This window comes from Dromiciops gliroides, chromosome 1 (genome assembly GCF_019393635.1).
Source record: "Dromiciops gliroides isolate mDroGli1 chromosome 1, mDroGli1.pri, whole genome shotgun sequence".
NCBI lineage: Eukaryota > Metazoa > Chordata > Mammalia > Microbiotheria > Microbiotheriidae > Dromiciops > Dromiciops gliroides.
Genome location: NC_057861.1, coordinates 61,960,569 through 61,987,856, shown reverse-complemented (window position 1 = coordinate 61,987,856; position 27,288 = coordinate 61,960,569). Strand labels below are relative to the sequence as shown.

At 45.6% G+C, this 27,288-nt stretch overlaps 1 protein-coding gene across 1 annotated transcript; it reads right to left on the bottom strand.

The window, feature by feature from the left end:
* Positions 1–1,317: 1,317 nt before the first annotated feature.
* Positions 1,318–26,356, bottom strand: TM6SF2 (transmembrane 6 superfamily member 2). The gene is given in 11 exon segments (XM_043978919.1): positions 1,318–2,986; positions 2,989–3,075; positions 3,929–4,043; positions 4,399–4,491; positions 4,960–5,055; positions 6,849–6,973; positions 10,670–10,752; positions 13,689–13,792; positions 13,888–13,985; positions 15,095–15,198; positions 25,811–26,356. Coding segments are annotated over 11 exon segments (1,122 nt in total). The 5' UTR covers positions 25,906–26,356; the 3' UTR covers positions 1,318–2,864.
* Between the last annotated feature and the right edge of the window lie 932 nt (positions 26,357–27,288).

The following is a 27,288-nucleotide window of genomic DNA, read 5'->3' as shown; positions in this document are numbered from 1 at the left end:
CATCCCTTGAAGATTGGGCTGTAGTCAGATGAAGCCAAGAAGCACGTCCACCAACTCTTCCCCCTTTGGTGAGGTAAGAGTCTTCCTCAGCACTGGAAACTCTAACTGAACTAGGCTGATGCCAGGAATGAAGTGGGAATGGGGGCCAAGGGAGAGCCAGAGCAAGGACCCCGCTCCAACACCTGAGCTGGGGTGGTGGGATGTTGACCCTCTAGACCCTCTGAATGTTAGACCTTATCGAGCTGGAAGAAACCTCTGAGCTATCACCTATTCAATTCTCCCACTTTACAGATGGGAAAACTGAGTCTGAGAGAAGGAAAGTAATTTATCTGAAGTCCCATAGTCTGATCAGTGTTGGGGAGTGAGGGCACATGCCCCAACACACAGAGCCAATGGACTGCAGTATTCTAACCATGCTGTCCCCATCAGCTGTCCCCTCTCCTCTGATATAACCCCAAATAATAATAATAATAGCTAACATTTTTCTATAACACTTACTATGTGTCACAATGTCACTGTGACAAATATTATCTCATTCCATCTTCACAACCACCCTAGGAATTATTATCTCCATTTTATAGTTGAGGAAACTGAGGCAAACAGAGATGAAGTGACTTGCCCAGGGTCACATAGGGACACATAAGTGTCTGAGGCTAGATTTGCACTCAGGTAGGTCTTCCTAACTTCAGTCCCAGCACCCTATTCACTGCACCACCTATCTGCCCCAAATTCCTTAGAAGAAACCCCACTAATTCTATAAGGCCCTGGTGTTCTAAAGTACAGGAAAGGAACAAAGCTGAGGAGAAAAGAGGCTCTTCCTCATGACTTCCTGCCATCTGAGACAGCTTAGGCCCAGAAGCCCATGCAATTATTATCCCTCTCCATCATGGGGCTTGGGGGTACAGAGCCCCCACAATCTGAAAATCTGCTGGAATGTTTTGGCCCTCCCTCCATACACAGAGAAGTAGTCTTAAATTATTATGTATCAAAAGATAAAATATGTTGACATTATACAATACTGTATGTGTATTTTGTGCATTTCTGAGCTTCTCAAACTTTTTCTGTCATCTGCTGGCCTTCGTGTGTCGTCTGTGGCTTCCAAAAGTTCCAAAACTCTCCAAAAATTCACATTTAATTGCTTATGCTGACCCCACGATATCGAACCACAAGGGGAAAGTCTCAATGTGGGAGGGATAAGTGTAGTTGTCTCTTTGACCTTGGCTGTCTATCCTTGAGGGCTGGGAATTCCTCCCCAGGGAACATGTCTTTACTCCCCTTCTCAGAGATGATCCCCATTATACACCCACGCCACATGTCTTTGGTCAACAAAAGCCAATTTACTCCAGAAAACAAGGATGACAAAGGCATGATGTCTTTACAGATAATGCAAACCCCCAGGCACAGGGAAAGGATTCCCACCTTAGAAACTCTTTCTCTGGTTCTTCTGCTCTGGAAACCTCCACCCACCCCACCTGGCATCCGGCCACTTTTGGCCCGGAGGTGCCCTGCCAGCCTGCAGATGAGTGTGGGTCATGCTGAGCCCACCCACTCTTCACCGTTACTCATGTGTCCTTCTCTTTATCATTGTCTTCTTTCCCCCTAGCCAGATACTGGGTTCCTCTTCCAGGAAAGATTTTTATGGTCCCCTAGTCTCTCTCCAGTAAAGAGAAAGCTCTGGTGTTTGAAAATCTGCCAGTTTCTCATTGTGACACCTTGACAAGTCTTTCCCCCTCCATAGGCCTCTATTTCCCATTTGTTAAATGAGATGTTTGGACATAGATAATATTGAAGTCCTTTCAGTTTTTAAGATCCAAACCACAATCACCTGTGGCCATGATGGTCACCACTTTCCTGTAAAGGTCCTGACAGGTTCATTCTTCCTCTTCTACCCCCACCTCCCTGCCACGCACCCAGACCTTAGTTCAGCTCCATCTGTAGGGTTTTCCTCCCACCTCCCACCCCTTCTAAGTATTTTCTCACCTAGGAGGGGTCTAGAAAGCCCAAATGCTATAATAATTAACTTTGTTATCATGGGGCCTCAGGTATCTGTTTCCAAGAGTCTGTGGTCGCTTTTGGAATCCGGAGCCCCAACCTCCTGCAGGAGGCTTGAGAGGGGAGAGTCTAGGCCTTGGAGGAGGGGGTGTCTCTTAGCCCCAGAATCTCCAGAGTGCAGAAGCCAGTTCTTCAAAGTCACTCCTTCACACATTCCTGTCTCAGAGGATATTCCACAGAGAAAATGGAGAAGGGAAATCAGTGACTGATTCAATGTTCTCTGACATCCGTGGTCTGAGTAGACCACCCCTGGAGGCCTCTGTCCAGTTCTGGGATGACAAGATCATGATGGATCATGATCAGGAGAGGGTGATCAGAACTGGAGACCATGCCAGATAAAAATCAGCTGAAGGAACCAGAGAAAAGAAAACTTCACAGTGACGTGATCACTAAGTAAGGGCTGTCACAGGTGGGTCAGGGCAGACTCCTTATTCTGCTTGGCCCCAGAGGGTGGAACAAAAGCCATGGGTAGACTATACAAAGAGGCAAATTGGTGGCTCAATACTCCCAACAGTTCAAAGGAAGATTCTCAGAATCTTCCTAACACTTGGAGCTGTCCAGAAATGAATCAAGCTGCTTTGAGGTAGGGTAGGCCATTTCCCCTCACTGAAGGACTCCAAGCAGAGATGGGATGGCCACTTGTTGGGAGTCTTAGAGAGAGGATTCTTCATCAGGTAGGGTTGGGAGAGTAGACTTTGAGGTCATTTCAAACTCGAGATTCAATGATTCAATAACTAGAGCTGGGGAATTGAGGGTGGCCCTCAGGGAGGTGGGTGGAGCGTCCCAGTGGCCCTTGGTCAGATGGTACCCTCTCAGCGATCTTTCTTGTTTTCTTCCTGCTGCCTGAGGGCTGGGGGAGAGAGGAAGAAGGCTGGCCATCGAAGGCAGCGGTAGGCCAGGAGGTGCATCCCCACGGCATAGAGAAGGTTGAGATAAAAAGGAAATACCAGACATCTTCAGGGGTTCGGTAGGTGTAGGGGTGTGAGGATGCATTGATGGCACCAATGTGAGAGTAAACTGAGCCTGTCACAGAGAAAAGCAGAAAGTGAAAGGAGGTCAGCACACCCCTGGTATTCGTAGGGATTAGGGGAAGAGGAATGGGCTGCTCTGCAAGGAACACTAAAATCTCTTTCAGTAGGTACATCTGCCCTATGGTGGGGCCAATACCAACTGGTTTCTCTCCCTCTGATTTCTTTCAGTTTCTCTCAGTGAGCTCTGTATCTTTCTTTCTGCCTCAGTCTCCCTGAGACGAGTGTTTTGGTCTATCTATGTGTTCAGTCTTTTTCTTTGTGTCTCTCAATCTGTATGACATCTTGGTGTACATCAATCTTTTTTCTACATCCCCTGTCTCTCTAGGGTATCTTTGTGGGTCTCAGTCTGTGTCTCAGTTTTGCCTGCCCTACTTCTTTTTAACTACTTTTCTCCACTGGGGATAGCAGTAACTAACTTAAGAATCCACCCTTCACAATCTGTCTCTCTCTCTCCTCTCTCAGGTTCTCTCTTCCTCTCTTTTCTCTCTCATGCTCTCTCTCCTGCTTCTCCTCCCTCTTTCTCTTTCTTCTTCCCTCCCTCTCTCCTTTGCTTTTCCCCCCTTCCTCTCTTTCTCTCTCCCTCTCCCCTCTTGCTCTCTCTCCCTCTCTCACACACACTTTTCTCCTTCTTCTACTCCTCCTCCTTCTTCTCTCTATCTCTGTCTCTGTCTCTGTCTCTGTCTGTCTCTCTTTCTCATACACACACAGAGGAAGAAAAAAAAAACCCCCACATGTATTTTGCCCTGGACTTACTGGGATATGTCTTCTTCCCTGTTCCTTCTGCCCATAGAACCCCTCTTCCCATTCCCCTCCCCACCACTTGCAAGCCTCCTCTCTTACCTGACCCATGGCCCCTGCAAACACCAGGGCCCAGTCTGGGAGCCACACACAGCCAGGCCACAGGAGGCCATAAGCAGCCAGGATGAAAAAAGGCAGGGCATAGAACAGGAACACCAACATCTGGAAATCAAAGAGATCAGAGCACATCATCCTTTGTGACTCTCCTCCCCTCCATCCTAGCTCCATAAACCCCAGAAAATTGGGAAGCAGGTTATGTCACAGATACTTCCATACTCCCCTCTCAGATTGGGATGGGTTCTTGTCCCCCCTCCCCCCCAAGTAGCAGCCAGAGGTCAGGAACCTAACTGCTTCCCTTCTGTCATGCCCTTCCCCTGCCTAATGCATAGCCCACCCCCCCATCCCTCCCCAGGAGGCTGTTATGGTCCTCGACATGAAAGAGGGATTTCTGAAGAGTTGATGATCCTCATCTGGGGAAGCCCTGCCCATCCTGGTGCTGGAGCCAGGGCAATCTCACCTGGATCTTGGGATAGGCCACAGGGTCCCGCAGGTATGGCTCATACTGATACACATAGGTGAAGCAGGAATCAGCGGGACAGTCAAGGATCACCTAGAGGCACAGACAGGGTTGGGCCCAAGTGTTGCCAAGACATGAAAGCTCCTGGGGCAGCTAGGTGGCATGGTGGATAAAGCACCGGCCCTGGATTCAGGAGGACCTGAGTTCAAATCTAGCCTCAGACACTTGACATTGACTAGCTGTGTGGCCCTAGGCAAGTCACTTAACCCTCATTACCCAGCAAAAAATTTTTTAAAACACATGAAAGCTCCCAAGGACAGGGCTGGGGCACTGATCGTCATGTGCCCCTGAGCCCCTAAGCTTTGGCCCAGCCTCAGAGAGCTCATTCCTTCTGGAGGTGGCTGGCTATGTGGAAGCTGGCCATTTCCCAGGGGAAGAGGCCTGGAGCGGCTGTCAAAGAAGAGTTTCTGTGGGGATGGTCTAGGCTAGAGGTGGAAAAGAGTTAGGGAAGAAGGATCTTGAGCAAAAGATTGGGACATCCACTGAGGAGACTCACCAGACCACGGAAATGGTGAATGATCCTGCCAGGAGCAGATAGATAAAGAGAGCCAGGTCCCAGGGCCTCTGGAGCAACCCCTTCTTGTGTTCTTCAGAGATCTATGTAAGAGACACACCCACAGAATGTCACACCCAGAAACAGAGAGACCAAGTCAGACAACGGCTGGATGTTAGGATTAGTTTTTCCTGAACAGCTGCTTTTTTTTTTTTTTTTTTTGAACAAGGTATGGCTCAAGAGAGGGGAGAAGGAAGAAAAATCAATAAAAAGTTCAAAGACAGACCACCTGGCCCTGACTTCCTTCAGAGATCTGTGATCTCATCCATTTGTGTGTTCCCTCTAGTGAGGCTGATCACCATCCACTCTGAGCCACTTGGGAAGTGGTCTTTGGAAGATGCTGGGGCTTAACTTAAGTCACTCTGATGCCAGCCCAGTGATGGGCTCCTCTGATCTCAGATCAGTTGATTCTCAGGCAATAAACACCTACACTTGGCCATAGACCTAAGAATGCCATTAGAAACCCAGATTCTACTGTAAGGAGCAGGATGTAGTAGGATTCAGAAAAGGATTGGGAGGTCAGGAGAGGAGGTGGGAGTCTGGGGACATAGAGAATTGATGCTCAGAGGAGAGGGATGCATTCTGGGCCAGGAAATGGATAATTCAGATGTCTTAGGAGCTGGGAGAGGAGCACAGGCCTGAGGAGGGGGAGGAGACAGGAAACTGAAGAGGGGATCTCCAAGGAATGCTCATCCCTAAGTTAGACACAGTTGGTTGCTGTGTGTCCCTCTGTCCCGGTCATATTCTCTGGATCCAATCTGAGCTCCAAATACACTTCACAGTAGATTTCATGGCACAGCTGGGTATTGGGGTTGATGACTCACTCTGTGAAAGGGAGCAAGAGTCCAGGGACCTGCAACCCTGAACTCCTGTGGGAAGGAAGCCAAGTAGGTCGTTGATCACTTTCCAGAAAACATCTGTACATCATGAGAAGGACCACTGGACTTCTTACTGTGTGACTTTGTGCAAATCACTTCCTCACCCTGAGCCTCAATTTCTTTATCTACAGAATGGGAATTATCCTCACTATTTTCCTTCCGGGGCTGTTGTGAGAATTAAAGGAAATAATAGAAGGGAGAGTGCTGTAGAAAGTACTAAAGTAGTGTGAGTTTTATCATCATAGAGGCAGCAGGATGGTATAGTGGTTAGTGCTGGACTTAGAGTCAGGAAGACCCGAGTTCAAATACTGCCTCAGACACTTACTAGTCATGTGACTATGGGAAAATCATAACCAGTTTTCTTTTTGTTTTGTTTTATTTCTGTCTGTTTGTGGGGCAATGAGTGTTAAGTGACTTGCCCAGGGTCACACAGCTAGTAAGTGTCAAGTGTCTGAGGCTGGATTTGAACTCAGGTCCTCCTGAATCCAGGGCTGGTGCTTTATCCATGGTGCCACCTGGATGCCCCTCCTCAGTTTTCTTATCTGTAAAATGAGCATATGGTACATTTTTTCACGTGGCTGTTGTGAAGATCAAATGAAATCACATGTATACAATCCTTTGTAAAGCTGTTAGCTATTATTATTACCATCATAATGGCCTTCTAGAGACAACATCTTAAAACAAAAAAGGGACTGTGATAAGGTGCTTTTTTGCCATCGTATGCCACACAATCAGGGGGCAAAAATAACCTATAGTGTATTACAACAACAACCCTTTGATGCAGATTGGAATGTAAATATCCCTATTTTTCAGATGAGGAAACTGAGACACGGTCACATTAAGTGGTGCCAATGTTCTTTCCATTCTCCCACATGCCAGGGAAAATACAGAGCGCCTCCTTCATTGGCCTGAGGCACTGGTCAGAGTATGGAGAAAGAACACAGCCCCAGGAGACTTACCATGTTAGCTGTGTAGCCTGCTGGGTCCCTGTCCTGGCTGAAGAGGTATAGGCCAGCCCAGCAAGGGATTAACATGTAAGGGATGTTAAGTAAGAAGGACAGCCGGAGCTCAGAGCTGTACTTGCCTGGAGATTGGAGAAGAGAAGACTGAGTTAAGAAGATGGATTCAAGAGCTGGCCCTGGTCCTGGGGCTGCCACATGGACATGGGTACCGTCTTCACGTTCTGCCATCCCCCAACCAAAGCTCTTCCTGTAGCTGATCCTAGTAGTAAATAATAGCTAGCCTGATAGCTAGAATTCATCCAGTGCTTTAAGGTTTGCAGAGCACTTTACAAATATTGTCTCATTTGATTTTCTTGGGAGGTAGGCACTATTGCTATCCCCATTTTACAAATGAGGAAACTGAGTCAGACAGAGATTAAATGACTTGCCCCAGGGTCAGACAGCTAGGAAGTTTCTGCACCAGGATGTGAACTCAGGGCTTCCTGACTCTACCTTCTGACCTCTATCTGTCATGCCACCTAACTGTCTCTTGTAAAGCCCATGACCCCTACCCACCCCCCAGATCCAAAGGTAAAGATTTTTTTTAACCTAGCTAGGCTTGGGTAGAGCAGAGACAATATACTCAAGCAGGAAGAGCAGGGACATGGGAGACTAGAGGCCTGTATTCTATACCTTCTTTTGTCACTAACTCATGTGATTTAGGACAAGTCACTCCTTCTCTGGACCTCAGTTTCCCCATTTGCAAAGTGAGGTTGGACAAGATGATCCTCTCAGTGCTACCTGTATAGTTCCTTCCAATTCTAATGCTTGATATTCAAAGGTCCCTTCTAGCTCTGACATTCTGTATTCTAAGGCACTCCCAGCTATAACACTGAACATTCTAAAGTTATCTTCCAGTTCTGAAATTCTACATTCAATGTTCTAAGGGCCCCACCAAGTCTAATATTCTAAAATGGAGAAACAAGAATTATAGTCTAACATAGCCTTGATCATTCCCCTTGTCCTTCCCCCCAACTATTCCAAGTATAAAACCTCCAATGGCTCCCCATTGCCTGTAAAATAAAAAGAAGACTCATCAGATAGTTACTATTCCAGGTGCTCTACAAATCTCAGGCCAACCACCTTTCTAGTCTTGTCTGCCTTTTCTTCTCTACTACCAAACCAAAAAAAGTTGATCCTAAAGTTACTCTCGTTATTCCCTATATATGCCTTTAAACCCTCCCTATGTCTAAAATAACCTTATTCTCCTCTTTCTGTCCAAATCCTATCCTGTAATCGAGGTCTCAATTGCCAAATGTCACCTCCTCCAGGGAGCCTTCAAAGATCCACCAGGACCCCATCCAACTGGCAGTGACCAATCCCTTCACTGCATCCCCTTAGTCCTATGTCTCTGTCTCTCTATTAAGCTCTAATCATGGGCAGCTAGGTGGTACAGTAGATAAAGCACTAGCCTTGGATTCAGGAGGACCTGAGTTCAAATCCAGCCTCAGACACTTGACACTTACTAGCTGTGTGACCCTGGGCAAGTCACTTAACTCTCATTGCCCTGCCAAAATAAAAAAAAAAAGCTCTAATCACACTCTGCCTTGTCTCTGTGCCTGTGTCTCCTCTACTAGACAACAAGTTCTGTGAGGGAAAGGACTTGGTTTTATCTATTTCTGTCTGCTGCCCAGCAGAGGAGCACTGTACATAATAATGGTCAGTGAATGTTTGCAGAATGATGGATAGCTGAGATTCTAGCACTGATAGTAACAACAACTCACACTTCCACAGAGCCTGAAGGTGTTTAAGGTTCCTCTTCTGGTACATACTGCCTGTGTGACTCTGGGCAAATCGCTTAATCCCTCCATTTGCTAGGCAACTAAAACTATAAGTTTCAGGGAAGATGTTGACCTGCATTGGTAGAGAGATTCCTTATCAGGAATTCTCTATGCCAGTAAAATCACAAGTCCAGTCCTTATCCCTACTGGGTCTTCAGGAACTGTGGCTGCTCAGGAGACTGGGGCTATACTATCTGTAGAGGCCATTGCCAAGTTGTATGGAAAGGAAGGAAGGAAGGAAGGAAGGGACAGAGGGAAGGAGGGAGGAAGGGAGGAAGGAAGGAAATAAAGAAGGAAGGATGGAGGAAGGAAGCAAGCAGCTTGAATAGTGGCACAGGGGACTAACTGGGAGCAAGGCTAATGGTCTGGGGGTACTGCTATTTCTGGCGTTCTTGGGTTCGTTTATCTACCCTTCAGTGGGAATTGATTAGTAGTTGGTGCTGGTAATGGTCAGGTGGAAGAAATCTCCACAGGAATGATATGATAGCTAGATGTTAACTGCCAGAGCTCTTAAAATAAATAAGACCCACTTACAAAGACTCCTTTCTTTGCAGAGGTGAAGGTCTGTGAGTGTAGAATATCGCATGTACTCTTAAACACAATGGATGTGTTCATTGGTTGTGCTAGGCTATTTTATTTTTTCCTTTTAAAATCTTTGTTACAACAAATGTTTCACTGGGAAGGGGAAGGAGAAAGGCTATATTTGGAAATGAATGTGATGGAATAAAAAAGATATCAATAAGATAAAAAAGAAGGAATAAAAAAAATCCAATTCAATGATACATGCATAAAAAAGGGTAAACCGAGTGCAATGTAAGATGGAGGAGACAGTGTTACTGACCAAGAAGATCAGGGAAAACTTCCTGAAGGAGGTGGCATTTGCTTTGAGTTATAACAAATGGGCAGGAACTTAATGGGCCCCATAATCATTGTCCAGGTGAGGGACTCTTGTGAAGATACTCCCCAACATCTTCTTCTACAGATGCTATAGTCAATAGCTACTGGATACCCCCCCCAAAAAAAAAGGTCTAACACCCAGAGTCCTTGGCACTGTCCAGTGGTTTAATGTCAGAAACAGATGTGGTTTTTATCAATGGAAAGGACACTGGAGAAGATACATGACCATCTGTTTTGCTGTTGTACCCTAAGGACAATGTGCCCTTTCCACACAACTTGAAACTGAAAAGTCCAATTTTTTGAGAGCAGGGGCTGCTTTGTTTTCCTAGTTGCCTAGCACATAGTAGGTGCTTAATGTTTTTCTTCCTTCCTTTCTTCCTTTCTCCCTCCCTTCCTTTCATTCTTACTCCCTTTCTCTCCTTTTCTGTTTATTTTTCTTTTCTTCCCCTTCCTTCTTCCTTCCTTTCTCTTGCTTTTCTTCTTTCCATTCTTCTTTCCTCTTTCTTTCTCTTCCTTCCTTCTTCCCCTCCCTCTCACCCATTCTCTCCTTCCCTTCCTTTTTTCCTTCCTTTCTCTTTCTTAATTTCTCTTCCTTCTATTTCCTTTCCACCCTTCCTTTCTCCCTCCCTTCTTCCCTTCCTTCCCTCTTCCTTTCCTCCCTCCCTCCTTTCCTTTCTTCCTTCTTTTCCTTCCCTCCCTCCATTCCTTCTTTCCCTCCTTCCTTCCTCTTTCTCTCAATGTCTATCACAGGACCCTGTAACAATAGGTACTTAATAAATGTTTGTTGAAAGTGAAGAGTCCTTCCTAAGATCTTCTGGCAAGAGGCCAGGTCTGGCAGGGTCAGTCAGTCATAGGGTAGATCTCCTTCTTCTCCAGATGGGAAAGGTGACTTCTGGGGGAGGGTGGGAAGGTGGCACAGGAGGGCTCTAACACAGAACTGGTGGAGAAGCTACCGGCCTTGTGTCTGGCCTGTCCAGAGAGCTGGATCAAGTTGCAAAGCTCCCTTCTCTCCCTCCCTCCCTCTCTCCCTCCCTCTGAAGCTTTGGTACAAGCATGTCGCTTACCCAGCATGTTGGTACTTTTCAAAGGCATAACACTTACCAAGGATGTTTCCTGGGACAAAGACCAGGATGCTCATGACCTGTGATCCCAGCCAGTATAGCGCCAGGCTCCTATAGCTCTTCCTGAGGGAAAGAGGGAGAGAAGCTGGCAACTTTCTTGATGCTTCAGACAGGTGCATGGGTGAAGGGTTTGCAGAGAGATTCCCCTACCCAGAAAGGGAGGGTGCAGGGGAGCAAGCAAGAAAACAAAGTCAAAGAAAGATTTCAAGGTGGGAGGACAGTAAGAGAAGGGGGATTCTGGCTCTCTTGGCCAATCCTAAGGACGTCTAATGCAGCACCTTAATCCCTACAACGTTCCTAGCAAATGATCCCCAAACTTTCACTTGAAGATCTCTAGGAGGCAGAAATGTGGGGGCGGGCCATGTTCTAACCATTAGGAAATTTTTCCACATGGAGAGTGAAAATCTGTCTCTCAGCAACTGTCCCCCATTGCTTCTCGTTCTGTCGTCTGGGGTCAAAGAGAATACATCTGATCCCTTTTCTTCCACATGACGGCGTTTCAAATGCTCACAAAACATTATAGGCCCCTTGAGTCTTCTCTTCTCCAGGCTAAACATCCAGGTTCCTTCAACCAATCCCCGCTAAAGATTTTTTTGGCAGCCCTTCAAATACTTGAAGAGAACTCCTTAATTGGTCTCCCCGCTTCCAGTCTCTCCCCTAGCTAATCTATCCTCCGTCTCACTGCCAAATTGATATTCCTAAAATACACATCTGACTATGTAACTATGAACTTCTCTAGTGAAAACTCTTCAGTGGCACCCTGCTAGCTCTATGTAATATACAAAATCCTCTGGCTGGCATTTAAAGTCCTTTCTCCCTTTTTTTTCTTCCTTCCTTCATTTTCCCTTCCCTCCTTTCCTTCCTTTCTCTCTTTCTCTTCCTCCTTCCTTCCCTCCCTTCTTTCTTCCATCTTTCCTTCCCTCCTCCCTCTCTCTCCCTTTCCTCTTTCTTTCTCTTCCTTCCCTCCTTCCTCTTTCTCTCAATGCCCACCACCAAGTCCTCTAACAATAGATACTTAATAAACATTTTTTGAAAGTGAAAAGTCCTTCCCGAAAGCTGATGGCAATAGTCTGGCTGCCAATGATGTCTCCACTCTTATTTCCTGTTACCCCTCTTCCCAAATTCTCCTTGCTGTCAGACTGGCCTGCCAGCTGCTTCTTGTACTCGGCATTCTCTCACCTCCGTGTGCCATGTTTGCAATGTCCTCCTTCCGTATGGTCACCTCTTGGAATCCTTTGCTTCGTTCCCAGCACAGTCCAGGTGCCATGTTCTACATGAGGCCTTCCCCAATCCTAATTATTAGGGCTGTCTCCCTCTATACGTTATTTTGTATTACTTTGTATGTGCTTGTTTATCCAACTCTTGGTAGAGTCAATATATTCAACAGAGAGGTGCTGTATCCCTTCCTGCTGGTTGAAGTCAAGGGCTTGATTCATTTTTGTCTTTGCATAACCAGTGCTTAACATGGTCCCTGGAACATAGTAGGTACTTTATAACTGTTTCTTGAATTGAATTGAATGGTATCATGTGCGTCCTAAGCCCTCTTTTCTCCAAGTGGAAGGAGCATCCTTCAGCTGATCCACATTGACTAATTAAGTGCAACATAATGTCAAGGTCTTAAGGAGCTGCCAGTCCTCCTGCCCTCTGCCCTAGTCAGAGCATTGACCGGTAGTACCATGTTTTAGGAAGGATGCTAATAAGCCAGAGAATGTTCAGAGGAGAGCAGCTAGGATAAAGAAGGGCCGTGAGATCAGACCATAAAAACAGGGGTGGAAAGAACTCCCCTGCCATGCAGCAAAGTCAAATGGAAAGAACACTGACTTTGTAATCAGAGAGCCTGGATTTAAATGTGACCCTGAGCAAGTTGCTTGTTATTTCAGGGCTTCCTTTTCCTCATTTGTAAAAGACTGGATGATCTTCAAGGTTCTTTTCAGCTTTAAATCTACGATCTTATGAACTTTTTGTCATTTAGTTGTTTTCAGTCATGTCTGACTCTTCATTACCCCATTTGGAATTTTCTTGGCAAAGATGCCGGAGTGGTTTTGCCATTTCCTTCTCCAGATCGTTTTACAGATGAGGAAACCGAGGCAAACAGAGTTAAGTGACTTGCCCAGAGTCACACTGCTAAGTCAGTATCTGAGGCCAGATTTGAAGTCAGGAAAATGAGTCTTCCTGACTTCAGGCCCAGCGCTCTATCCAGTGCGCCACCTAGCTGCCCTCTTATGAATTGGTGATGTTTAAATTCGAGAATACAAGACTTAAGGAGAACATGAAAGCTCTCCTCAGGTATTTCCATTGAAGTCACGTGGAAGAAGGGTTTCACTTGCTCTGCTTGGCCCCGGAGGACAAAACTAGTAGCAATGGGCAGAGGTTGAGAAAAGGCAGGCTTATGCTTGATGTAAGATAAAAAATGTAATAATCCTTAGAGTTATCCAAAAGTGCAGTGGGTTCTCTTGAAAGATAATGGGCTCCTCACTGGAGGTCTTTAAGCAAAGGCTGGATGAAGGCAGAACAGAGACTGAGTTCTTTGCCTCTGTGATCTTATGCAAATCATTCCCCCTCTATGAGCTTCAGTCTTCACACATAGAAAGTTAAGGGGTTGGCATGGATTAGTTCTCATGTCCTTCCCAGTTCTTACAATCTAGGTTCTAGGTTCTAAGAGCCCTTCTAGCTCAATACCCTGTGTTTTGTGTTCAAGGATTACTTCTGGGTCTAACATTCTGAATTTTATTTTCTAAAGTTACTTCCAGCTCTGAAATTCTGGATTATATGACTCCTGCACCCTATTGGATCTTGGGAATTTCATGGTTTCACCAATTTAGTTCAAAACCCAGAACACATCAAGCAGTAGCCTGAGACCGCTAGTATGGCACCCTAGGAGTTAACTTCATTATTTTCTTCAGGAGCTGCTAGCCCCTGATGCCTTCTCTACCTCCTCCTTCCCCAACAAGGAATCTCTTCTCTCCCTGCCCTGTGACTCTTCCAGGGAGCCTACTTACCTCTTAGCAATGGCCCCTGTCATGATGAGGTAGAGCAGATAATGGACAGTGCCATCCCAGTAGCAGCTAAAAATCCCATGGGCTGTGCGTAGGTATGGCTCCCTCTGGAGTAACATAGGAATAGAAGAGACCATGTGGGGCTAGGCTGGAGACTGCTCCATGAGTCCTTCCAAAAGGAACAGGAAAGGGAAAGGCTTACCCCCCGAGTATAGAATTCCATGAAGCCCATCATATAGCCATCCTCCTCAAGGGCAATGAACAGATCAATGAGGGAGGTGAAGGAAAAGATAGCAAACACTGCAGGGAGAGCAAAGATAGGTCAGACTCCCGCTCCCCACCCAATCCCTCAACCAGCCAAGGTAAGTTAATTTAGCATTGTGTCCAAGGCCCTAGGCACAGGAACACAAAGATGAAACAGTATACAGTCCCTGCTTCCAAAGAACGCATAATCTTATGGGAGGAGGGGATATAATTCTAACCACTTCCCTTGGGTAGTGAGGGACCCAAATGTAACCAAACGTCATAGAATGTTAAAGCTAAACGGATCCTTAGACCACAGAACAAAAACTGTCAATGTCGGATGAAGAAGATCTGGGAAAATGGAGGGGAGCGGTGTCCCTGGATGTGGACAATTTCCTGAAACCCTCAGAACATGGAATATCAGAGCTAGGAGGGCCCTTAGAATACAGAATAATATCAACTTAGGAAGGCCCTCTGAACACAGTGTCAGAGTGAGGAGCCTCCAGAGAGCCCAGAATGTCCAAGCTAAAAGGTTCCTTAGAACATAGAGTACTAGATTTGGATGGGCCCTTAGAACATATAAAAGGTCAGAGCCAGGAAGATTTTAGGTACAGAACATGGAATTTCAGAGAATGTCAGACTTGGGAGCACAACAGATACATACATAGAATGTTAAGAGATAGAAGATTCCTTTAGGAGATAGAATATCAGAGCTGGGGATAGAGAAGATCTTGGACAGTAGCATGACAGAGTAAGAAGATTCTTCAGAACACAGAATATCAGAGGTGGGAGGACTTGAGAACCTAGAACAAAGCTTCTTAAAATGTGGGTGTAACTGAATGTGGGGGTTGTGAAAAATTTGACAACAGTAAAAGGTTATGTATGCCTATTTTATATACCTATATGCCCGGGGTCGTGTAAAAATTTCTTTGGGAAAAAAGGGGTTGGGAGTGGGATAAGTTTATGAAGCCCTGACCAAGGAGCTGAAAGAGACCTTAGGACTCCTCGATTTGGGAGCTGACTAGGTACATGCTTCCTTGATGCCAGTTCCTGAGTGTAATGTCAGGGTACCAGGTCAAAGGACATGGCAACAGATGCTTCTCCCCCATTGCAAACTCCACCAACCCTCCCATAATCTTCCATCTCCCTTGGCCCCAAGGACTCACCAGCAAAAAGTGGGTCATGGGAGATCTCTCTCTTGGCCAGGCTGGAGGTGGCCACAAACAGTGGAGCCAGGATCATTGCACTCAGGATAGCTACACCCAAGGGGCTGGGAAGAAAATGAGGAATCAAGATGACACCCAGATTGGGGACACACATGGGGCCTGATAAGGCAGGAACCTCGGTCTTAACCTAAGGTCTCCCCTTTCTCACTACCCATTCACTCCCTTCAATCTGACTTTAGCCCTCATCACTTTATTGAAATTGTTCTCTGTGGTCACCAATGACCTGATTTCCAAACCCAGTGGCATCTTCATAATCCTCCTTCTGGAAGAGCAAAATAGACATAATCCATGGTGACATGGGTAGTAAACTGTAAATTTCTGCATCTTTTGATGCTGGTGAACACCTTCCCTACCTGGATATCCTCCCTTCCCTCGACATCTACAACATTCTTGGTTCTCCTACTTCTTTTTTTTTTCTTTCTTTTTTTTTTTTAGTGAGGCAATTAGGGTTAAGTGACTTGCCCAGGGTCACACAGCTAGCAAGTGTTAAGTGTCTGAGGCCGGATTTGAACTCAGGTACCCCTGAATCCAGGGCCGGTGCTCCATCCACTGCGCCACCTAGCTGCCCCTTGGTTCTCCTACTTCTTAAATTCCCTTTTCTCCTTCTGGTCCAGCAATAAGCACGTATTACCATGTATTAGCACTGTGCTAGGGCAGCTAGGTGGCGCAGTGGATAGAGCACCAGCCCTGAAGTCAGGAGGACCTGAGTTCAAATCCGACCTCAAGACACTTAACACTTACTAGCTGTGTGTCCCTAGGCAAGTCATTTAACCCCAACTGCCTGACCCCCCCCCCAAAAAAAAAGCACTGTGCTAAGCCCTGTGGATACAAAGAAAGGCAAAAGACAGTCTCTGCCCTCAAGGAGCTCACAGTCTAAAGGGGGAGACAATGTGCAAACAACTATGTTTATACAAGATACAGATCATGTAAATGGGAGACAATCTTAGAGGGAAAGCACTAGAAGCAGAGGGGAGGAACATCCCTGGATGTGGGCAACTTCCCAAGACCCTCAGCCTGCTTCTCTCTCTAAAGTCTCTCATCCATTCGAAACCTTCCATCCCCAATTTCTCTATTGACTGAGATGTCTTTCTCATTTCCAGCTAGAAATCTCCATCTGTGGATTCTGCTGGGACCTCAAATTCAACATGTTCGAAACTGAACTCAGTCTTTTACTGACAAATCCATCATTGTTCCCTGTTTCCCTGCTTCTTTTGCTAGCAGAAGCAACTAGGTGGAGCACAGGGCCTGGGGTCAGGTAGACTTGGATTCAAATCCAGCTTCAAACACCTACTAGTTGTGTGACTGAGCAAGTCACTTAACCTCTCTTTTCTTCCTTCGGTCTCCTCAACTGTAAAATGTGGCTAATAATAGTACCTACCTCCCAGAGTTGTTGTGAGGATCAAATGAGATATTTGTAAAGAGCTCAGCATAGTGTATCACACACAGTAGGTGCTATATAAATGATTATTCCCTTTTCTTTCCTAGCATTAAACATCATCCTTCTGGTTGTCCAAGCTTGAAACCATTGAGTTAACTTTAGGAAGCTAGGTGGTACAGTGGATAGAGTGCTGGATGTGGCATCAGGAAAACCTCAGTGACTCTAGGCAATTAACTTAGCCTTAGTTTCCCCATCACTAAAACCTCATAGGAAGGTTGTGAGGATCAAGTAAGATAATGAACATGAGAGCACTTTGCAAACTTTAAAGAGCTATATAAGTACTTGGTATTATTCTTTTTGATTCTTCACTATTCTTCACCACCTCCTCCAAGCCCCATCTAATCAGTCACCAAGTCTTGTCCTGGCCATTCTTCCTTCAAAATATCTCACTTTTGGGGGTGGTGTAGTGAATAAAGCACCGGCCCTGGATTCAGGAGGACCTGAGTTCAAATCTGGCCTCAGACACTTGACACTTACTAGCTGTGTGACCCTGGGCAAGTCACTTAACTCTCATTGCCCCACAAAACACACGCACACACAAAGAAAGGTAAAACCAGTGCCTGCCCTCAAGGAGTTTTCTTTCTAACAGAGAAGACAACATCTAAATAACCAGGAACATACAAGATAGATAGAGATAGAGATATGGATGAGAGAAATAAGACAGTTTCAGAGGGGAAGATACTAGGAAATAATATGTAAGCATAGGAAGGGACAAGGTTGTAAAGAGCTTTAAATGCCAGAGGAAGTTTTATTTGATCCTAGAGGTAATAAGGAGCCACTGCAGTTTGAACAAGGGAGTCACCACCAGTCAGACCTGTGCTGTAGGAAAAATCACTTTGGCAATCCTGTAAAAGATGGACTGGAGCAGGGAGAGACTTGAGGCAGGGGACCAATCAGGAAGCAGTAGTCCAGGTGAGCTATGATCAGGACCTGAGCTAGAGTGATGGCTATGTAAGTGGAAAGAAGGGGAAGAAGATGAGAGATGGGTTGATCAAGAATTGGCAACTGATTAAATATACAGAATGAGGAAGAATGAAGGTGAGGAGTCAAGAATGACTCTAAGGTTGTGAACATAGGCAACTGGAATGAGGGTGGTATCTTTTACAGTAATAGGAAATTTTGGAAAAGGGGAGGTTTTCTGAGGAAATATGAATTCTTTTGGGATACAATTAGTTTGAGATGCCCATGGGATATCCGATTAAAAGTGTCCAAGAGTCAGTTGAAGCTCAATGGAGGAATTGAACTGAAAGATCTCAGAGGCATCTTCATAGGTATGACTGTTGAACCTGTGGAAAATGATGAGTTCACCAAGTGAGATTCCATAATGTAAAAAGAGGGCTCAGGGCAATGCAATGGGGAGACACCCAGTTAATGATGAAGAACCAGTAAAGGAAGGATTGGTTAGACTGGGAGGAGAAGACCAAGAGTCGACATGATCCAATTCTGCAGAGACGTCAGGAAGAATAAAGACTAAGAAAATGGCATTATTTTTGGCATCGAGAGATGATTGGTAACTTTGGAGGGGGCCAATTCAGTTAAGTGATAAGATTGGAAGCCAGACTATAAGGAGCTGAGAAACAAATAAGAAGAAAGGGAGTGAAGACAAGCACTGAAGATGTCTGTTTCTAGGAACTTGGCCATGAAAGGAAAGAGAAATATGATACCTTGAAGGGATATGGGGTCAAGTGAAGCTTTTTTTAAAGGACTCAGGTTGGTTTGTAGGCTGCAGGGATGCAGCAGCTGGTATTTAAGAAGAGTCTGATGATGAGAGAGGAAATGATTGTAAGGGTAATTTTCCTGTGGAGATAGGTAGAGAGAAGGAAAGATGACAAGGTTTTGAGATGTAGGGTGGGGAAGAGGGAGCTCGAGGTGAGTGGCCTTTATTTTCTGAATAAAGTATAAGAAGAGATCCTCTGCTAAGAGAGGTGGGGAGTGGATGCTATGGGCAACTTGAGGAGGGGGAAAAAGTCAAACACCTACAATGGGGAGTGAGGGAGAATCCATTAGGAGTGAAAGGATTGCCTTTTGGCAATTGAACCCCGTTGAGATTAGAGGACACAATGTGTGACCAGACCCAGTTGGGTGATTACCTTAAACTGCATTCACCAGCACATAAGTAAGAGCAAAGGTGGTGGGGGTAAACCAGAGATTGTCTTAGCAAGTATGAGTTGTGTAACTATGGTCCTGAGGAAAGAAAGAAGCTCTAGCCTGAGTCCCAACTGGTACACATCCTCCCTAACAGATGCTCGATATCTGTAATGGGGTTAGAGGAAGAGGTTTAGGGTAACCTAGTGGAGAAGACAGGAATGTCACAGGATGTCACAGCTTGCTGGGTCTAGGACAGGACTAACAAAGAGCTGCAAAGAACCTGACAGGTCATGTAAAGCTTGGTACTGTAGGGGAATGTCTTCTATGGCTTTCCTCATGGGTAATTAAGAGATACTTTTGGGGGCATCTAGGTGGCACAGTGGATAAAGCACCGGCTCTGGATTCAGGAGGACCTGAGTTCAAATCCAGCCTCAGACACTTGACACATACTAGCTGTGTGACCCTGGGCAAGTCACTTAACCCTCATTGTCCAGGGTGAGGGGAGGAGAGAGACTTTGATTCTCCAAAGCCTTTCTTCCTTTTCTCCTCACATCTTCCCTTCCTTCTCCAGCAAGGGGTTATCTCTTTCATTTATCAGATGGAGAAACTGAGGCCAGAGAAAGATAAGGGTTTGCTGGAGGTACCTTCCAAAGCAGACTTTCATAACCTGACCCCAACTCACCTTTGCACTTTTAATATTCTTGGGGTCGGGGGATTGATCGTCAAGAAAAATGTAAAGAAACTAGGATTCTGTTACATCCTTCCCTAGCCTTAAAGTACCCCTCCTTCCCAAGCATAGAGTGGGCACAGTTTCTTCCAGCTGTGACAGCCCTTCATTTATAATTTGATTATAATTATATATGTTATAATCATAATCTGATTACAATTAATAATCAGAACATCTGGGTTCAAATCTCAGTTCTGTTCCTTAGCTATTTTAATGACTTTGGGCAAGTGACTTTCATTCTCTGGGCCTGAGTTTTCTCATCTGAAAAATGAAAGGAGCGGACTAGATGATCTTTAAAGTGTCTTCCAATCTCAATTCCCATGACCCTTCTAGCCTCTGTGTATAAAGGTCCCTTCTAAAGCTAAGACTCTATGTACTATGAGTAACAGTAAAGAGAGGATTATGGGGCGCATTTTGTGTACAGGCCCGACTTCAGCCAAGGTCATCGAGGACTATCCTAAGTGTGCAGACCACTTCATCTGATGGCTTCCTCTTTCTCCTAACCTACCTAAAAATTGAAACCAGCAGAATGTGCCTCGTGCTCCCATGGGTGCTTGGGGGAGGGGGAGGCCTCTATGCCAAGCAGTTCAGAGTCCAGAGAAAGCAGGTTGAGGAAAGTGTGACTGTCCCAGGAACACAGCATGTTAGAGCTAAAAGAGACCTCAGAAATCATGGAATCTTGACCCTCCCCCCTTGTTTTCACAGGTTGGAAAACAGTGGCTAAGAGCAGGCAAAGTGATGTGCTTAAGGTCAGCTAGGGGCCTGATTTCCTAGGTTAGTGACAAGTTTTTCTCCCCCAAAATCCTCCCACCCCCATTCTATGTCTGGGCTCATGGGGAAAGACAAGAGAAGATGATTCAGGTCCTGCCTTCGGGACAAGGCATCCATAAAAACAGAGATTAACACAGACTATAGATTAAGCAATTATAGTTCATATTTAATTGCTGGGGTAGAGGTGGAGTGGGAGAGTGTCACTGGACAGACCAGTGAAGGCTGGAAAAGACAGGGCGGGCTTGCTGGGCATGAAACTTAAGCTGGGTCTTGAGAATCATGTAGAGTTTAGATAAGAGGAGAGGGAGGAAGGCACTTCTAACCGAAAGAAACTGAAGAAAAGTGAGGATGATTGTGGGGATGATAAGGCAATTGATCTGGCTGTCCAGTCTCCCAAGTTCCATCAATCAACAAGCATTTATTGAGCACCTAATGTATAGCAGGCACTTTGTTAGGCATTAGGGAGCCAAAGACAAAGAGAAACTGTCCTTTCCCTGTAGGAGCTTATTCTATGGGGAGAGATGACCTATGTTTAAAATATGTATTTTATAAAGTATGTGCAAAATAGATTCAAAGTGATTTAGGGGAGGAAGCATTAGTAGCTGAGGTGGGGGGATGAGAACAGATCTCATGTTAAGGGTAGAGCTTGAGTCAAATCTTAAAGGGAATTGAGGATTTTAAGAGACAGAAATGAGGATGTAATGCATATAGGAATGGGAGACAGCCATGCCAAAGGTCTGGACACAGGAGATGGAGCACCACGTGTCAGGAACAGCAAGAAAGACTATTTTGCTGGAATGAAGAGTGGGAAAAGGGGAGAAGTTTTAAATGAGATTAGAAAAATAGGTAGGGCCAGGTTGTGAAGAGCTGGAAATGCCAAATAGAGCAATCTATATTTGATCCTAGAGGCAATAGGGAACTAGTGGAGTTTGTTGAGGAAGAAGTGATATGGTCAGACCTGTACTTCAGGAAAATCACTCTAGGACAGATTGCAGTGGAAAAAGAAAATTAGAGGCTATTAAAAGTCTGGTTGAAAAGTGATCAGGGCCTGAACTAGAGTGGTAACCATATGAGTAGAAAGAAGGGGCCCAGGAGCATGCTACCCTGCTCCTAACGGAGGTGATAGACTCAAGCTGCAGAAACATATGGGGGTTTTCCAGATATGGCCAACATGGGGATTTATTTGACTGTGCATATTTGTTACCAGGATTTTCCTTTTCTTTTTTTAGTGAGATAGGATGGGAAGAAGAGAACATTTATTTTTGTTCATTGAAAAAATAAAATTGGGGCAGCTAGGTGGCGCAGTGGATAGAGCACCGGCCCTGGAGTCAGGAGTACCTGAGTTCAAATTTGATCTCAGACACTTAACATTTACTAGCTGTGTAACCCTGGGCAAGTCACTTGACCCCAATTGCCTCACCAAAATAAATAAATAAATAAAATTTAATTTAATTTAAAAAAGAAATAAAGGACTTGGGATGCAAGAGATGTAGAATTATCAAGACTTGGCAACTGACAGATTTGTGGAGTGTGAGAGATGAAGACGCAAGGATGACTGAGGTCATGAACCTGGATGACTTGGAAGCATGGTGTGTACTATATAGAAATGGAGATGTTTAGAAAGGGGTTAAGTGATCAGATGGATTTTGTGTTGTTGTTTTTAATTATCCCATTTACAATGATTTGATTTTGTCTTGTAACTGCCTGTCACATTTTTTTGTCTCTTAACTTAGCTCAGCAATTCAGCTGGCCCATAATGAGTTGTTTAGAGATCCAGTTCTCCTGCTAATCATTGCTCTATTCTTGCCCCAAGGAAATCTGTTATCCTTGAGGGATGAGGGTGGACACCAGGGAGTTTGGTTTGGTATTTTTATATCTCCAAACTTTCCTTTGAGTAAATAGTAAATTAGGGTTAGGGTTAGCAGAACAGGGATTTGAACCTAGGTCCTTGGATTTCAAATCCAGTAAGTGCAATAGAGCTGCCCAGGTAAGAAGGGGCTACTTTTTGTTGAGGCTGGCTGGGAGTCAGGAGCTAAAATAGGCCTAAGCAACTATATATTAGAGAACATAGTTTAGATTAGTCCCCAAGTCTGAGGCTAGTTAGATTTTTTTTTATAAACACATCTAATTACCATCCCCTGCTATCATTTCTGAGTCGGAATGTTTTCTTTTCCTTTGTTAATTTTTTCCCCTCTTAGACCTGTGATTTCATTGATGTAGGGGATTCCCCTCTGATATAAGGAAATTCTCTTCACCAATCCAGTGCAGAGAAGGAACTGGTATGAAGCCTAGAGTTTCTTGGGGTGCTGAGATTAACTGACTTGCCAAGAGTCACAGAGACGGCACATATCAAGAGTAGGACTTTAATCCAGGACTGAATGCCTCCAAGACTACCCTTCTCTCCACCACACTGTGGTCTCACACTCTATGATCTAACTACCTTGCCTTATTTGTTCCTGGAACAGGATACTGGGTCTGCAGTCTCCATGCCTTTGTACTGCCTATCCACCTGCCTGGAATGCTCTTTTTTCTCCCAGAGGCTGAAGCCTCTTTGTTTTCCTGGCTTTTTTCAAGATTCAGTCCAAATCCCACCTTCTGCGAGAGACCTTTTTCAGGTCTCCCATCAGCTCAAGTCTTCCCATCTATTCAGTTGTTATTTGAAGAGGACCAATGTCATCATGGGGTGATGTTTTAACTTGCTTGAAATCTGGCTTTAAGTGAGTCGGGGTTACACAAAGTCATCAGCTTCATTCTCTTCTGGTCATTGAAGTTTAGTGGCAGGACAAGAGTCAAGATGACTGACAATGGCCAGGGATGCAGTAGATGACCTTTGCATCCATCTTCAAATGTTTGACACGATTGCCTGCTTCAGCCACCTTCATGGCCATTGGAACACATTGTTCTCATCTGCCCATTCTGCCAAGGAAAGTTTGGAGTAGACATCCCCTTAATTCACCATCAGGTGAAATCTAGTTTAGCCTGTCTGCCAAGATGGTTTACTGGGATGTGGCCACTGTACACGCTACAGCTTCTTGGAGCCCCGGGTGAGAATTGAGAGGTGGACACCAAAGGGGGATGAGTAGTCCTGAAAAGGGCTTAACAGCTCACACCACAGGTGCCAGTCCTCTCTGAACACCCCATACATTCCAACATTTTGTTTTTTATTCATTTCCAGCACTTTGTGACACCGTTTGGGGGTTTCTTGGCAAAGAGATTGGGATGATTTGCCATTTCCTTCTCCAGCTCATTTTACATTTAAGGAAGCTGAGGCAAACAGGGTTAAGTGACTTGCCCAGGGTCAAATAACTAGGAAGTGTCTGACACCAGATTTGAACTTAGGAAGAAGTCTTCCTGACTCCAGGCCCAGTACTCTATCCACTGTACCACCTAGCTGCCCATCTACTCAGTAAATACCTTGTATATATCTATTTATTTATATTTTCTCCCCATTAGAACCTGAACTCCTTGAGAAGAGGGCGAGTAGATGTCTTTCTTCCCATCCCCAATGCTTAGTTAAGTGTCTGGCACATAGTAAACACTTGAAACCCCAGTCTCAAGCCCATTGGTATGCAGCTTTCTCCTTATAGTGGAGATCAATGACCACCTCCTGTGAGTTGGAAAGACTGAGAGGAGACATATCTTCAGCCTTCTTCAAGTCCTCTTCAAGCTTCAGGTCACTTTGGGCATCTTTGGCTCCCAGCTTCAAGAGGCAAGATGGACCAGGCCAACCCCACTTTGGGCTATTGCAGGAAAAGACTCTAGGAAAACATGTGAGGAGTTGGCAGTTTCCATCATGTCTTCCCAGTCTTCTTCAACAACCCAAAGGGGGGTTGACCTGGTCCATTTTGCCTCCCGAGCTGGGAGCCAGAGGTGCCCAAAGTGACCTGAAGCTTGAAGAGGACTTGGAGAAAACTGAAAAGATCTCTTTTCCTCTCCTTCCCTCTCAAGCTCTTACTAACCCTGCCCCCCCCCCCCCAATTCTATACTATCTTTTACACAGGTGCAGGGTATTGATTTCTACCAATGAGGAGAGTGTCTCATACCACTGGACTTCAGGAATTGAATCACACAGAAGCAGAAATGCTTGTTGGGGGCGGCTAGGTGGCGCAGTGGATAAAGCACTGGCCTTGGATTCAGGAGCACCTGAGTTCAAATCCAGCCTCAGACACTTAACACTTACTAGCTGTGTGACCCTGGACAAGTCACTTAACCCTCATTGCTCTGAGCAAAAAAAAAAAAAAAAAAAAGAAATGCTTGTTGACTTCCTGACTAGTGAATAATCTTATAACATGGATTCTTGTGGCTTAAAGTATGAGTGAGGTGCAATGGGGCAGGGAGCTGGGAAGGGAAAAGTCAAGTGCATACTAAACTTTGGAGTCAGGGGTTCAAATCTTGACTCTGATTTAAGGGGACTCTGACAACAATGAAAGGAAAAGTCTCAACTTTTCTGGGCCTCAGTTTCCTCATAAAATTAGAGAGCTGGCCTAGATTGCCTCTGAGGTCCCTTCCACCTCTAAATCTATGAATCAGTGAACAGAGGAGGAATCTGAAGACCAGAGACAAGAGTAACTTCTCCAAGATCACACAGCTAGTTAATATCGTCCTACAATCGAATGGGACTACCTGAAGGGATCTACCTTCAATCACTAAGGTATCTCTCAAAAACCCATCCAGGGAAGCTTCATTTAAAATATAACTACTGTAAAATTGGAAATTGGACCCTATTAAGAAGAGCATAGTGTCTTCCAGGAGTCCAGAGAAACAACAACCTGGTGAGAGTGAAAGTGTGTTGATGGCTGTCAAAGCTGGAGTAAGCTGGCCCTTAGTCATCTAGGAGAAGGCCCCTAATTTATAGAAGAGGAAGCTGGGGCCCAAAGGCACAGTAACTTGGCTAAAGTCACACACTGGTAATCTTGGGGAGAACTATTTCCCCATGTAACGCCCACAGGACAGTATCTTTACCATGAACCTTAGCCCTTGATTATCAATTTTACATCGTCAACCTACCCCATATTGTTCTGTAACTACCGAAAGTGTGTAATGAATCCACTTTAACCACACCATGAATCCCACAGAGCAGTGACTGTATCTCCTATCCAGGCTAACAGCAAGATCCCAGTGACTGGCTGTCAGTCGTTGGTTGGCAGGACAGGGAAGTTCTGTGGGACTTTAATTGTCCCACCAATTGTACCAGCTGGCCGCCCAAGGCGTGTCCTCATCGGTCTTTTTCTCTGACCAGTATGGGTCATCAGAAATGGCCTCAATCTGCCTCTAAACCCTATCAGTCCCAAAAGGGAAACTCACTATCTTGTTAATTTGGCCAGGCTCTTTAGGAAAGAGGGAAAGCCTAGGGACCTCCCACTAACACTCTAGCACTTGGAGCGGCCTGGAGGTGGCCTTGGGGAAAATAGGTTGGAAAAAGCAATTGTTCCCAGAACCGTGTGGCCTGCACTTAGAGAAGGCCAATTCCCCGAAGCGATTCGATCCCCCACAACCCTGGGACTAGTCTCCTCTGAAAGCACCCCCCCCTCAAAAAAATATTCCCTCAATCACACGGTGAGAGGAGGCGAGTCCGTGCTCTTCTTCGCCCTCCTCACTCCCTTCCCCACCCCTTTCCGTGCCCAGCACTCACTGGGAGAGCTCAGAGAGGTGGTTCAAAGTGTAGCAGACAGGGAAGGCGGTAAGGGAGAAGGCGACGACCTTTCCGGAGAGTGCGGGTAACTCCATGGCTGCGGATGAGATAGGTGGCGGCGGTGGTGGGGCAGAAGGTAGATGCCACCTGGCATGGGGCAGGTCCTCCTTCTCCAGGCGCTCGCCTGTCCTATCAGCCAGACTCCCTGCCCAGGTTCAGGTGGGTCCGCTAGGTAATTGTCTCCTCCCCGGGCTGTCAGCTTGGAAGCCTAAAGCTCCTGGCCCGAACCCCTGACGCCAACCGTCGGGTGGCCCAACCCCATGCAAAGGTCACTGAAGCTCGTCTCTCCAGAGGTCCTCGAGCCCTCCCTCGACCCGAGGTTTCGACATCTCCGCCGGCCTTTAAAGGGACTGTGACCTCTACTCTCTCAGAGCCACACCCCCCCTCCTCGCAGGGGCAGTCCTGGCCTCCCCCACCACACACACTTTTTAGGGGGATCAAGGAAGGGGAGTCCATGACTAATCGAGGCCAGGTCCGGTTCCCAGCCCAAAACATCAAATAAGTCATTTATCCCACCTGAAAAACAAAACAAAACAAAAAGCCACCCACGAAGGCAATATGCCTTAATGAAGAGTGTTAGAGAGATCTCTACCAAGCAGCTGCTTCTGTAAAACGAGGAAATTGAATCAGTTGATCCCTAAGGTTGCTTGTAGCCTTGAAGATCGTCTAAGATCTGCGTCTCAGACTTAAAGATAATGGAATCCCAAAACGTGGGATCCCCAAGATATTGAACTCCTTAACATTTTACCAGATGATGAAACTGTTGTACAGTTATAACCTCTGCCTTATCTGGTTGTTTTCTTTCCACTGAGAGACCTGATGTAATAAAACCTCTTGACATTTATTCTTTGCAAACCCATAAAACAAAGAAAAGCATTCTGAGATTGAGCCCGTTTTATTTCATCTTTGTACTGCCCCCTATCTCCCTAACACTGGGCTTCAGCAAAGAGGAAGCAGTTTAATTTCTACCATCCTCCACAGAAGGCGCTTAATGACTGGGGGTGTTCTCACCAAACTTTGAAAGGTTTGCAAGGACAGTGTTTTTTGGGGGGTAGGTGGATTTTTATTAAGGACAGGAAGCAATACTGTACCAGGTGACTGATCCACTGTAGTTGATCATAAGAGAAAACAAAGGTCCTTCACTCAGGGGTTAACTAAATTGGAAGGCCTTTAAGCCCACTTATTCTGGGATAGCCATATTGTGCCTTACTAACAACCTTAAAGTTCCTTCCTGGTCTATTTGTGGTTTATAGAAATCTGCCTTTAAAATGACTGCATCCCCAATTTTTGCCCCTTGAACAAGAATGAAATATGACTTGATGGAAAGAGCACTGAACCAGCAGTCAGGAGTCTGAGGTTCTAGTTCTGGCTCAGATATCAATAGCCATCGTTAGGGTGGGGCAACCTGAGCTTTGATC